Below are 13,751 nucleotides of genomic sequence, written 5' to 3'. Positions count from 1 at the left end.
ATTGTATGAAATACAGATTATACATGTACAGTACTATGCCACCGTGATTTTCCAGTGGGAGTAACATTATTGTTTTGGCCTTGACAAGGCCTACATTAGCTACAAATTCTGGGCCCATAAATGCGGCGAAAAGGACTTCCTAATATGTCCCTCGACTAATTTAACGGCCAATTCAACCATAAATACAACCCCACCTAACTCTAAACCCTAACCCTAGGACCTACCCTTGCTTGCTATAAACGCACGGGTGCACGCGCACTGCGGTGGGGCCTATTTCACGATAGCCCCACCACTGCGTGTCTCTGTACTAATACTACGGCGACTCGCCTGTTTATAAGAGGCCTAGGCCTACTCGTGAATTCAGCCCCACCGTGGCGTTCATCGGTAGATAAGCACGGCGGTGGGGCTTCCTTCCACAGTATAATTTGTATCATAAAACAAAGACTACTCGACTATCCGCTATCGTCACAACTGCAGTCTTCATCATCATCATCATCAATCCCAAATCATCCATGTCGAAGTTTACCCATATAGGGGAAGACATTATGCTCGAGGTATCAGGTATTTGTGCAAGCTTACTTAGTGATAATGTACGCGGTATTAATGCGTACATGTCGACAGTCAGTGGGTCGATCGGGAGCGCACATCCCGGGCCCGGGCGCCGGGCCGGGCCGGGCTAGCTAACGTGTACGCGCGTGTACCAAGCTAGTGATCCAAGTGCAGTGCTGAGCGGCGTCTGCTAAAAACTGAGCACAACTCCGTGCTTATACGTCATCAATCGGTTCAGGGGTGTTGGTCACGTGACGTACTTTTTTTCGCAAAAGCTGCAACGAGGTCCTCCAAAAATGTGATATTTGGGGGAGTTTCTAGAAGCGATAAAAACCGGAACGACACTGAAAACATATTTACATTGATAATCATGACATATATTTTACATTTCTTTTGCATATTAAAACATTTTGCACGCATTTTATTAGGTCTTTAAAAAAGTAACAATGACTCTACGTGGTCGTTTGTTTGTTTGCCCCCGAATAACAGCGTTAAATCGAGCTCCAACACCGACGGTCAGATTAACGAGGCGATACCGATCAAAATTATCGATCACCAGCACTAGGTGTTGGAATCACAGCACCGCGAGCTCCGCGGGAATTGCGCGACGAAAAAAAGTGATTGCGCGTGATTACAGTCAAATATTAAGAGATGTAGCCAAAATTGCTTAGTTTTAGTGACATAGTGACAGCTGAGCGAGGAAGACATATTAAAATGCCACAAATTTAATCCACTCCCCAAAGTACAACTATCTTAATTTTGCTCCCAGGCTCAGATTTATGAGGCCATGTCGAGTGTGTTCGTGTACGTTACGTGGGCGACCACTGCATTAGCATAGACTTTGCACGTAAAACGTGCATCTATTATAGACGTGAATATGAGTCTCGCACGGCAACGCTAACACCAGCACCGAACTTGAAATGACGAAAATGTCAATCCCTAGGGGTTAGTGTTAGTCAATGGCGAAAAAGCACGTAAATCGCTAACACAATCGGCGTAGCTCAGTTCAGCAGACGACATTCAACACCAAGCCCAGCACAAGCAACCGGAAATACGTCATAATTTTTTCAGGTCAACTCCCAACACCGACGTGATTTCAAGTTCGGTTTTATCGCCGGTGCTAGTGCTGAGATAGCACTAGCACTAGCACTAGCACCGAACTTGAAATCACCCATAAAGTTAAGGCTATAGCCTTGGAATTGGCATTCTCAATGTGCATGTGTGTATACAGTGATGGAAACACGCTCGTAAACCACCTGGTACATCAGTTTCAACGGAGAAAAAGTACTATTCGTACTGGATGCATTACTGGATTGGTAATGATCATAATAGGCCTACAATGTATGAGATAGCAATACAAACAAACGACCACGTAGAGTCATTGCTATTTTTTAATACTTCAATAGAAAAGTGCACTCACGATGCACGAGCTGTACCATAGTCTTTCTCGCGATCGTATATACTGCATAGCAGATAGGCCTAGGCTATACACAACGCATCAGGCAAGTCGATTGTGAAGCGGTGGCAGGTACAAATACCCATTTTTAAGACTGAACTTCCAATCGACAAAAAGGGCAAGCAAAAGATTTCGGAAGTTAGAATCTTCAGCCATGAATGTATGCATGAATGGTGGTAAAGTGGCACCAATTCCAAGGCTATAGCCTTAACATTTTCACACGAATGGCCAGCATGGATATACTCTGACAGAATCAACGTGTATTTCGTTTGTAGTCGTCACACAGCTTGCTAGCTGTACAGGTACAGTAGAGTAGCGTGTACGTGTGTGTACACTCAAATACACTACAGTGTACATAATAGATGATACAATACATTCAAAGCATGCATATTCGCTCGTCCGTCGATGTTGGCTGGGCTGCATGCGCTACGTATTAATTCAAAACGCTGATCGCTGTATACCATACCGTTGTATCCCAGCTCATGAATATTTATGATACCGTATACCTTTGAACCAATCAGGAGGCAGAATATGACTGTAATAGGTTAACATGTTTGGGGAAAAAAAAAATCGCGCCCCGGGGACGTCTCCCGGGGGAAAATCCTACACTGAACAGACATTTTTTGTCCTTGAAATCAAAACTCAATTCATTTGTGTACAAACATTATTCTATCAATATAAATGCCTGCTTAAAATTGGCATTACCTTTAAGACACGTCCGTCTTTATAGCAAAGTTTTTGAAATCTCAACACAAATTTAACCATTATACACGCTAAATGTAATGTCGACAAGAGTAGAAGCGCTGGTTCACTTTATTACTGAAAGTTACTGAAGAGTTATACACATTGGCGGAAACACGCTTTTGAGGGGAAACGGAGTTCATTTCTTAGCATGTACCTGTTTTTCTTCATTATCTTATTTTATTTCAAGAAGTCCCTTCTTTGATGAATTTCTTTTCTTTCTGCAATTCATGATAATGATAAGGAATGTGTTATTAGAAGTACCTTTTTAATGTGGTTATGACTTTTATCTTAGATTCTTATGATAGTTACTATCCTGTGTGTCACTGTCAGTAATGTTATTTTGCAATTTTCGTTTGTTATGTTGACTGTGAATTTGTCTGAACATCATTTACAATTCTTAATGTCGGAGAAATAATCCACAGAAAAAATGTAAAATATTTTGTTCCTGAAGAGACTTGAACGTATAAAATGGTAATATCTTCCAACAGCGCTGGGAAAGAACACCCGCACGGCCAACACAAATCTCTCAGCCACGAAGATGGGATAATTCGAGTTATACTCAGGAAACTTTATTGACAAACGAATTTTGTTAAACACGATTTTATTTGATAACGTTTGAACATGGAAAACAACCTTAGAACATGGAAAACAAACAAAAAGCAAACTAAAAAGAACAATAATTTGTAATGTTACCCTGAATTATCAAGTCATACAATCTTTTATCAATATGACAGGTGATATTTGGCCTAAATGGATCGAACCCTTTGTCAAGACTTGTGATAATCATGCACCAATTAAAAGTATCAGCCTGAGGGTTAAAAATAGGTAGGCCTATATTCTTTCTTTTTATCAGGTTGGAGTAGTCCCCGGAGGAGTTGTCCTCCGGAGGAGCAGTCCTAGAACCGTAGATACCTTATAGATAAAGAATATTATGTTGTTCACGGCAATACCTAGGAGAATCCCCTTGGGAAAACGGGCCACTAAAGATGGGTGAAAGTGGGGGGAGGAAGGTGAATTCCATTTTCATCTTCTTCAGAACCAGTGTGCAGATTTCACCCCAAGTTGGTGGGAATCATTGTTATGGGATAGGGACTCAAAGTCAGTTTTATTGGGTATGTGGCCCAAGGGGGGGGGGGGGGCTCCTTCTAGAAAAATGGAGAAGTGGCTTTAATTTACAGGGAAATTGCGTCAGATGTGGTGACTGTGATACTCGGGTGATCGTCTATCGCCCCCACCCCCTCCCCCACTTCCCCGAGCTTTTGTTTTCATTCTACACCAATATGAAATGAATATCAACGTGCAATAAACTCGGATATCATAAAGCGAGAACGAGCAATTTGGGACTGCAAAAATGCAAAAATTTTCGAACTCGCTCTCTCCATCGCTCCCACAATGACTCTTCTTTAGTTGACTTTGGTCCCTTGCCGGCCATCAGTTATTCATAACGTAATATCATAATAAATAGAAGGAAAGTTTACCCATAACTAAGGCGTCTCAAAGACACAAAGACACATATGCGATAACATTCAAACCTACATTGTAAAAGTCTTCAAAAGAATGCATGGTTTGTGGAACACATCACCTTCCTCTAGATGTGAAAGGAAAGAAGAAACTTATTTCAGAAATGTAACATTACAGTGTCGTTGCTATTGTGTGATATATTTTTTCACGTTGACAGTTTTTGTTAATTGGATTTATATTTTCCAGACTGTAAATAATAAGAAATAAGACATGATTGCTAAAGCGCATTAATAAGATGGACAGCTAATGGAAATTTGGGAATTGAGGGACGAGGTGATCCCTTAGTTTACAGAATAATGATGCCGAACCTCTATTTTTGCATTATTTCTGAAATAAATTCCCGCGTACTTAGCCCAAGCTCAATTATCATTATAAAAATGAATGAATGAACAAAATTTAATGAATAGATGAATTAAGCTACGTTCACACAAACTTAAAGTTAACTCTGTCACTCTTGAAAGATTAGCGTCAACAGGAATTTAAATCGAATTCTTTCACGAACAGTGGTGGGGGTGGTCGACCAGGGGATTGGTCATCCGGGGAGTTGTCGTCCGGGGGAGTGGTCCTCCGGGGGAGCGGTCCTCCGGGGGAGCGGTCCTCCGGGGGAGCGGTCCTCCGGGGGAGCGGTCCTCCGGGGGAGCGCTCCTCCGGCGGAGTAGTCATCCGGGGGAGACGTCCTCCGGGGGAGACGCCCTCCGGGGGAGTGGTCCTCCGGGGGAGACGTCCTCCGTTGGAGTTGTCAGGTGGGAGTAGTCTAGGGGGGGGGGGGGGGAGGTTGTCCTCCGGGGGAGCAGTCCTAGAACCGTTAATAAAGCATGCTCAATTTCAGCTTAACCTGATTATCCCTTCATTGTTGTTGCCCTTGTGGTTTACATCCTTTTTTGTCCCATTCATTACACAGCTACCACAGCTTAAAAAGATTAAGCGCTTGAATATATTTTGTACTTCAGAGCCTCTTTTCTCAGTTCACGCTATTCCAGAGTGCGTGCTTTCTTTCCAATATTTAGGTAGGTTAGGAGAGTACATTTGAATGAGTTATACATCATTTTAAAGCTTAGAGTGTACTCTTTCAGAATCTGCCCTTAACTAAAAATCCATGTCTGACGACTTTTTGTTGGTTTTGTGATGAAGAGTCATATGTAATACTATATTCAATTCAATTCAAAAAGTTTTATATCATTTTTTCGACAAAACATATATGTTTCACTTCCTTTGATAAAAGAGAATACGGTAAACAGATCATTGTGTAATCAAAATCAAATCAATTCAAAAGACTGTACAATAATCGCGGACCTTATAGTAATTATACATTGTAGAAAAAAGAAACAGAAGTGGTCGAAATGAAGTACATGTATAACCTTTCTTAAAGTGCGAAAAATGAAGAGACCCACTAAAAAGACAGAGCTTGTAGAATTTGGGCCCCTCTGTGCGTGTGTGTTTGTGTGTACATGCATAGATTATTATAATCCAATATAATTATATGTGTGTGTATATATACACACATTGTTAAGTATAATTTTATGTGACCCTGCATCACAAAACCAACAAAAGGTTGCCAGACATGGATTTTTAGTTAAAGGGGAAATCCAGTCCAAATGTAAGTTAGTCTGATAAAAAAGAGTAAAATCTTACGAGTTCAACGGTAAAAATTTTGACTGAAATCGGATGAGAAATAAGGAACTTATGACATTTTGAAGTTTTGCTAATTTCTGCAAAACAGTTCTTGTACAGAGGATATGAATATGCAAATGAGTGAGCTAACCATGTCATACCCTCACAATTTTCCATGGATCGTGTACCAAAAAAAAAAAAAAATGACGAAAATTCAATGTTTCTGTGATTGAAGTCTGAAACATGATGTCTTTCAGAGTTGAATAGCTTCAGAATAGTAATTAGTTAGATATACCAGGATTTGAACCTCGGGCATACTTGCGTTTGAATGAAAAATTGGACATTTCAAAATTTTTATATTTTTATGTACAAATTATCATGGCAAGTTGTGAGGGAATGACATGCCCACTTTACCATTTGTTTATTTACATTGACTGTTCAAGAACTGTTTCCCCCTAAAATAGCGAAACTTCAAAATGTCATAACTTCCTTTTTTTTTTCATCTGATTTCGATCAAAATTGTACCGTTGAACTCGTAATAATTTAGACTTTCTTATCAGACTAACTTATATTTCGACTGGATTTTCCCCTTTCAGGACATATCATTCTGAAAGAACAGATTCTAAGCTTTAAAATGGTGTATAACTCAATTCAAATGGACTACCCTACACCTACCGAAATACTGGAAAGAAAGCACACTCTCTGGAAAAGTGTGAACTGAGAAAAGAGGCTGTGAGGTACAAAGTCTATTCAAGCGCTCAATCTTTACCAAGCCATGCTAGCTGTACAATGAAAGGAACAGAACAGGATGTAAGCCACCAGAGCAACAGCAATGAAGAAATAATCAAATTAAGCTGAAATTTAGCATGCTCTATCAACACATACTGTCCATGATTAATGCCAACTTTCAAAGCAGTAGCCTTATCTTTTTACTAGTTATTAGACTTGAAAGTGAAGAGTGTGCAAAGGATTTCAACAAATAAAAAAAAGGGTCTCTATTAAAGACGTACCTGGTCATTCTACTATCTTCCCCCCCCCCCCCCCAAAAAAAAAGAAGCGTTCTAGAAAAACTGCTGAAAACGCACTTTCCCATTCATGTTATGATCCCATGCAAAGTAATCAATAATTTGATGGAAGCATCATTCTTTAACAAAATATGAAAAACACTGACTCGGTTGACCCATTTCACTTTTTTTTTGGAGTCCTCACGTAAAATCAAGGGGTGCGACTTTTTGTTGGTTTTGTGCTGCACGGTCACATTCTTCTAAAGTTTCATTCATTAAGAGCACTCTAGTAAAAAAAAAAAATATAACAATATTTTTAAAAATGATTAAGGTAACTAGTAACTACACTTCAATATTTTATATGGCTTTCATTCATATTTGCACGTATACCGCCTAGTTTGAAAACATGAAAACAAAATCCCAAGGATTATATCGATACGGATGGGTAAAAAAAAAAAAGATAAAACATTAGTTGGAAATTTGATTTAATGCTTCCAAACTTCACATTTGATATACCTGCTTCTTACGAAATCACCCGACTGAACCATCAAAACGAAGCTGACGCAAGATTCACAACTTCAGATATTCAACTAAATAAGCCCCTCTGATTTTGTTTGTTTGTTTATTCATTTCTTTTATGGGGAGGGGATCTTTGCTATGTGATCTTACATGTGTGTTTATTCCAGCTTCACTGCTACATAATTAAGGTTTCGTACTTTTCGTGTGTCCAAATTTGATGCAAAATTACCGTTCTGACTGACTTTATTTTATAGCAATCAAAGAAATTGAAAGGCATCTAAAAGATCGGTACGTTGGTCTATCGAAACGTGTGGGTCATAGATTTAAAAAAAAAAGGAAAATTTAGCAGCGCGATTCTATGGCGTATCCGGTCTGAAACTCTCCTTTTTAACATTAATTCGCAGCACTATCTTCCTTTGACGAGGAACTGCGACTGCAAAGACCACATTGCCATCGCAAAATAATAATTAAAGTAGTTAATCCGTAGCCCAGGTGCACTTTCATCCAAAGTCACGTTAATTCTGTTTCCTGAGCAATGCGACTGTCGATACAAAGAGTCGTAAAATTCCAGTTCACATTACGTGGAGAAAAATTTCAGAGGAGATACTTCAATGTCATTTCTTCATCAGGCTGTCAATTGAAAACGACAAAGTAGCTGGATTCTTTGTACCAGATTGAGATGGTCCATTTTTCCTCGCTGCCTTGCTTTGATGTCTATTACCATCTTCTGTCGTCAATCCAATATTCCAGGATTTTACAAAGTTCCAGTTTGTACTGAAGCTGCGACTATCAATATGACGACTGGCAAATACTGTATCTTTCCACACGGAGTCTTTTCGAACTGTAGTAGAAATATCCGATTCAGTTTTATTATGTTGCGCAATCAAATTAGACTTCGCTGCCTGCGAAAAGTATGTACTAATAAGGGGTGTGCTTCCTGGTTGTTGTGACTCAAACTGACGGGAAGAAAATACGGAATGCTGTTTGGACAAGGTGTGTGAAATTGAGATATCGTCGTTTTTTGAGGCTAAGAAGTTCGTTTGAAATGAATGTGATACCCTAGTTTCTAGATTCGAGTTGTCATTGTCGTGAGTCCATGACAATCCGGGATATATTGCATGGGGAGTAATCGTGTGATCACGCACACCATTTGCCATGTCAAGACGAGTTCTGCCTTCCTGAAGTGATGTATTACTTTGACAACCTTGGTAAGTGTCGAAGACTACAGATTCTGTTGCGTGAGTTGGTACCGATTTAGCTCCTGCTGCACAAGCCAACATTAGCGTCCACTCACATTCGCGTTGAAGCATTGTCGCTTCCAATTCCTTGTCGGCGAAAGCACGCCGCTTTCGCATACGTTCACTAACAGGAGGCGGCAGGAAGATAACGGGACGATTTGTTGCTCGTGACGAGAGGCGACTGGAAATCTGGCGGTGACCTACATGTCATAAAAAATGGCGATAAAGATTTGAAAAGAAAAAGAAAAATAACAAAAACATTTCTAAGACTTGGATTTTGGAGACAAAGATTAAAAACTAGGACCCTTAATTCCTGCAGTAGTAGTATTGTGTACCAGGAGGGGGTTACGAAACTTAACCTGTGTCATATGGATATGACTCCCGAATCCTAATCGAAACCAAGTTCGATTCCCCCCCCCCCCCCCCCCAGTGCTTATGTCCTTTATCCACCATTTCCCTCTAGACCCAGGTGTATAAATGGGTACCTGACAACGCTAGGGTAATGATAATTGCAGGGCCCTCTGGTAGAGCAGTGGCAACACTGAAGAGGCCACCCTGGATAAATAAAACATTATTATCATTATTATTATTATCATCATTATTATCATTATTATCGTTATTATCATTATTATCATTATTATCATTACAGGTAACATAATAGTTCAACAGTGAAAGACAACAAAAATAAAACAATCCCTATGGAGACACATCATCATTCAGGATTGGGTATTTGTTGCTCCCTTCGTGTTTTTGTTTTTGTTTTTTTTTGTTACATTTTTCCGTCAAAGCTCAATTCAGTTGGAATGGGCTAAGGAGGTTAGTCCTGTTTTGAAATCACATTCATTTCCGATTACACTTTTCTAAAACACACATTATCTCCTATTTTGTTTCCACTATCTCAATGCAAACACGCGATAGTGTTTGAAGTGACATCTTTCACTATTAAAGCTTGAATTGGGAAAGTGATATCATTTGTGACCCTGCATCACAAAACCAACAAAAAGTCACCAGACATGGATTTAGTTAAGGGCGGATTCTGAAAGGGCAGAATCTAAGCTCTGAAGTGATGTGTAAATCAATTCAAATGGACTCTCCTAACCTGAATATTGGAAAGAAAGCACACACTCTGGAAAACTGTGAAGTGAGAAAAGAGGCTCTGAAGTACAGAGTCTAATCAAGCACTTAATCTCACCAAGCCGTGCTAACTGTGCGATTAATGGGACAAAAACAGGATGTAAAACACCGGATCAACAGCAATGGGGAGATTATCACATTTAGCTGAAATTGGCCATTCTCTATCAACATATTCTCTCCATGATAAAAGCCAATTTTCAAAGCAGTAGCACTATCCTTTCAAAAGTTATTAGAGTTGAAAGTGAAGATTTTGCAAAGGATTTTCAAGAAATGAAAAGGGGCCTCAGTCTGAGACATACCTGATAGCATTACTCTACATAAAAGGTTGTAGAAGAAATGCTGAAAACACACTTTGCCATTAATCTTATGATCCCAAGAATGATGTAGAAGAAGAATAGATGAAAGAGAAACATAAAAAACTTAAGACTGACTTGGTTGACCTGCTTTTAGTCCTCACGTAAAATCAAGGGGTGCGACGGTTTGTTCGTTTTGTGATGAATGGTCACATTCAAGCTGCTGTATTTCTACATTAATTGTTAAAAGTTTCTTCTTTTTTGTGCAGGAAACTTACAGACTTAATAGCATAGGATGTTGTGCCCTTCAATAGAATAATGTGGTATGACTGATGGATACGCATGTGAGACAATTGACACTTGATTGAGGACTATGTTTAAAGTTGTTGTGCTGAAAGAATAAAAAAAAAGAAAAAAAGCAAAGGTACGTATCACAAATACTAACACATACACGCACACTCGGGCATAAGATATGCATGCATACTAATGCCATTTCATGCATTTGTATGATCACTTAAAATAAACCACGGCTATTTGTCAAAAATAAAAATAAAAAAAAAAACGTCTCACCTGGTATCAAAATTCACTGTCATGGTGTATCACGGCGGGAAAAAAAAAAGATAATCGGGTGGGCAAAAATTCTATCATGCATATGAATTTAGGGAAAAGTGGGATATCAATATAGGTAAAAACAAAATTACGGTCATCTTACAATAAAGTGAGTATACCATCAAAATATGAAAGATCGAATGTCAGAGGCAACGTCAGTCGATTGCCACATCTGATCAACCGAAAGTTCTGAGCAATTACAGGATTGTCATAAGATCGAAAACAGGAAACAGACTTCAGGAGCGAGTGACAAGCAGGGCGTAATCAACGGAGACCCCGTGTATATCTTTTTTGTGTGTATATATTAGCACGCTGGTAATACAAGAGAGTAATTGCTGCCTTGGGATAATGCAGATTTATTGTTCAATATTGAGTGTTTTACTTTCTTTTGACTGAGTAATCTTCTCTATTGCCCATTGCTTTGTTAATACAAATTTGGAGCTCGTACATCAGAATCGTAGTTGTCTACTCCAATTCATTTGTTGTCCAGTGTATTGAAGTTCACGTACGCCGTGTTAAATGTATATCAGAAGTAAAATTCACGATACAACAGGGTAAGATTTAAACAATCTAAGAGGATCAAAATGTGCTCAATACCAAAGCTTCTGTAAATCACGTTTGAAAACCTGGAGTAAGAAACATGTGACTGTTTCCTTCTTTTTTTTTCATTTTAGACTGTTGTCTGATGGTCTTCTTAGAGTAATGATACTGTGAAGGATCAAAATAATATGCATACAAGTCATGCGGCTTGTTTGTGAAAACAGCTGTTGCTTGTCTACCTTCTTTTTAACAATCGAGTAAATAAAAGGATCTTTTGTTCCTCTGTTTTTTCGGGAAATAGTGAAGTCACTGGTGGTTTTGGTTGTTTCCCCGTTTTATGCATATTCTTACCTTCCAGAATGTCTCTGGCTATAGATCCACTTGATCCCCCTTTGGCTCCCATCGTACCACGCTGATTTCTGACTTTATCCCTCAGGCGGTAGTTCTTGGCTTGCATCACAAATGATTTCTGCTTGTTGCTCAAAAATTCACCCTGTGAACTGTCTGCGTCCGAGTTTTTCTCCATTTCTCGTTCACTTTCCTTCCGTAATTTCTCGGCCGTCGTCGGCCCATCACTGCGTTTGTTGTCGCTGCTAGCCTGTTGTCTTCGAAGGGCCACTTGGGCCGCCATCACTCTCTGGCGCTCTACCACCAGCAGACAATTTGTGCAGTGGCAATCTCGCCAGCGACAAAAGCGCTTGTGGCCCTTGAGGCAGGATACTACACCATGGTTTCGGCAGCGAGCACACTTTGGCGTCCGAACGATCCGTCGAACACGAGACTGATGCTTGGAGTCACTTCTTTGGGAAATAAAACATGGCTTGGTTAGCTGGTGGATGCTACAGTTACCTCTTGATTTTTTTCCGCCGCTTAAATTTGACGATTCGTCCAGCCCTTTGTAACCCTTTTCAGATGGAAGTTTTTCGATTGATAAATTTAGTCCCAGAGTAGCAGCCATCGGATCCTTGCCAGTCATTTTGTCACTCATTCTTGAAGACTCTCTACAAAGAGAAAAGATATGAAATGATAAGTTTTGATAAAGAACTATACAATATTAAAGGCTAACGAATGCTACTGCTATCAAGCTAAAGTTAAAAGAAGAACGAAATTCATTGAGTGGGCAAGAATTCCGGTTTTAGTGGGAGTATGGATGTGATAATATGAAAATGTTGACCAAAACTTACATATTTAGGCCATTAAGATACACCGGCTTGAAACAATTTATTCCATCGGAAGTATGTTTCTAATATGACATTCATAGACCTACATTATATCGGAACTCCACTTGTTTTCATAAAAGGACAGAAAACACATGAGGGCATAGCCTTTTTTTTTGGGGGGGGGGGGTATTACAGATGGTTGTTACAGGCAATTGATATACGAGGCTATGTAAAGAATAACTTGTGACCCTGAATCACAAGACCAACAAACAAAAAGTCGCCAGACATGGATTCTTATTTAAGGGCAACTTCTAAAGTTTTGAAATTATGTACAACTCAACACAGATGTTAAATGTTAGATGATAAATAAAGGAAAGAAGGCACACGCTCTGGAAAACAGTGTACTGACTAAAGAGGGTCTGAAGTATAATGTCTATTCAAGCGCTTAATCTTTACAACCAAGCCGTGCTCTGTGGATGAATGGGGGGAAAAAAGAGGTAAAACTCCATGGCAAAAACAATGAGGTGATTGCCAAATTAAGGTAAAATTAAGCATGCTCTATTGACACATTCTATCCATGCCTTGCATCAACATCCAAAGCAGTATCATCATACTTTTAAAAGTATTAGAGTTGAGAGTAAAGAGTTTGTACGGGGTTTTCAAGAAATGAAAAGATATACCAACTTAAAATATTCTTTTAAAAAGTGTTTTAGAAAAACAGCTAAAAACACAATTTTTCCATTTGTTTGATGATCCCAAACTTTAGGGTATTGAAGAAATTTATAAAATATCTCTGTCATAAAATATGTAAAACTCAAGACTGACTATGTTGACCCATTTCATCTTCTTGAGGGTGCGACTTTTTTGCTTTTGTTTTGTGAATTTCATTGCTTTCAAAAACATATAAAGATATAATCGATACCAAGTACATTTGTGAGGATCGCAAACACACATTTTTTAATGCAATCCAGGAATTATAGACGCAATTTAAAATACTGCCTCACATGCCTCGTGCTCTAATGCATTCCTGATTCCACTCCACCGTCTAGCGAAAATGTAAACTATTTGGGATTGCCCTTATACGTTCCCAAATCATTTTCTGATAAAGCAGACATGGCATAATAATATGCACACAGAGTAAACTATTCACATTATCAACAGTACTAAGACGAATATGTATATAAATATATATATATATATATATATATATATATATATATATATATATATATATACAAGCATATACTTTTTGTACAAATTGACGAATAAGATCCTATATATTCATATAATTACCTTTGGTAATAAATGGTCTCAAGGGATTATTTATATAATAACTTTTTCCCAAAATGGCATCGATTCTCTAGTGATAAATG

General features: G+C 38.9%; 1 protein-coding gene across 1 annotated transcript; it reads right to left on the bottom strand.

The window, feature by feature from the left end:
- Window positions 1-4,738: 4,738 nt before the first annotated feature.
- Window positions 4,739-12,194, bottom strand: LOC139714093 (doublesex- and mab-3-related transcription factor 2-like). Its single transcript, XM_071625806.1, has 3 exons — window positions 11,570-12,194; window positions 8,609-8,842; window positions 4,739-4,947 (listed from the first exon to the last, which is right to left on the bottom strand). Exons 1-3 carry the CDS (start codon window positions 12,192-12,194, stop codon window positions 4,739-4,741), a joined length of 1,068 nt encoding a protein of 355 aa, XP_071481907.1.
- Window positions 12,195-13,751: the final 1,557 nt, after the last annotated feature.

This window comes from Diadema antillarum, unplaced genomic scaffold, assembly GCF_040938485.1.
Source record: "Diadema antillarum isolate AM-2024a unplaced genomic scaffold, OU_Dant_1.0 seq00002158_RagTag, whole genome shotgun sequence".
Taxonomy (NCBI): domain Eukaryota; kingdom Metazoa; phylum Echinodermata; class Echinoidea; order Diadematoida; family Diadematidae; genus Diadema; species Diadema antillarum.
The sequence above is the reverse complement of the archived record's forward strand: the minus strand, read 5'-3'. Positions and strand labels throughout refer to the sequence as shown.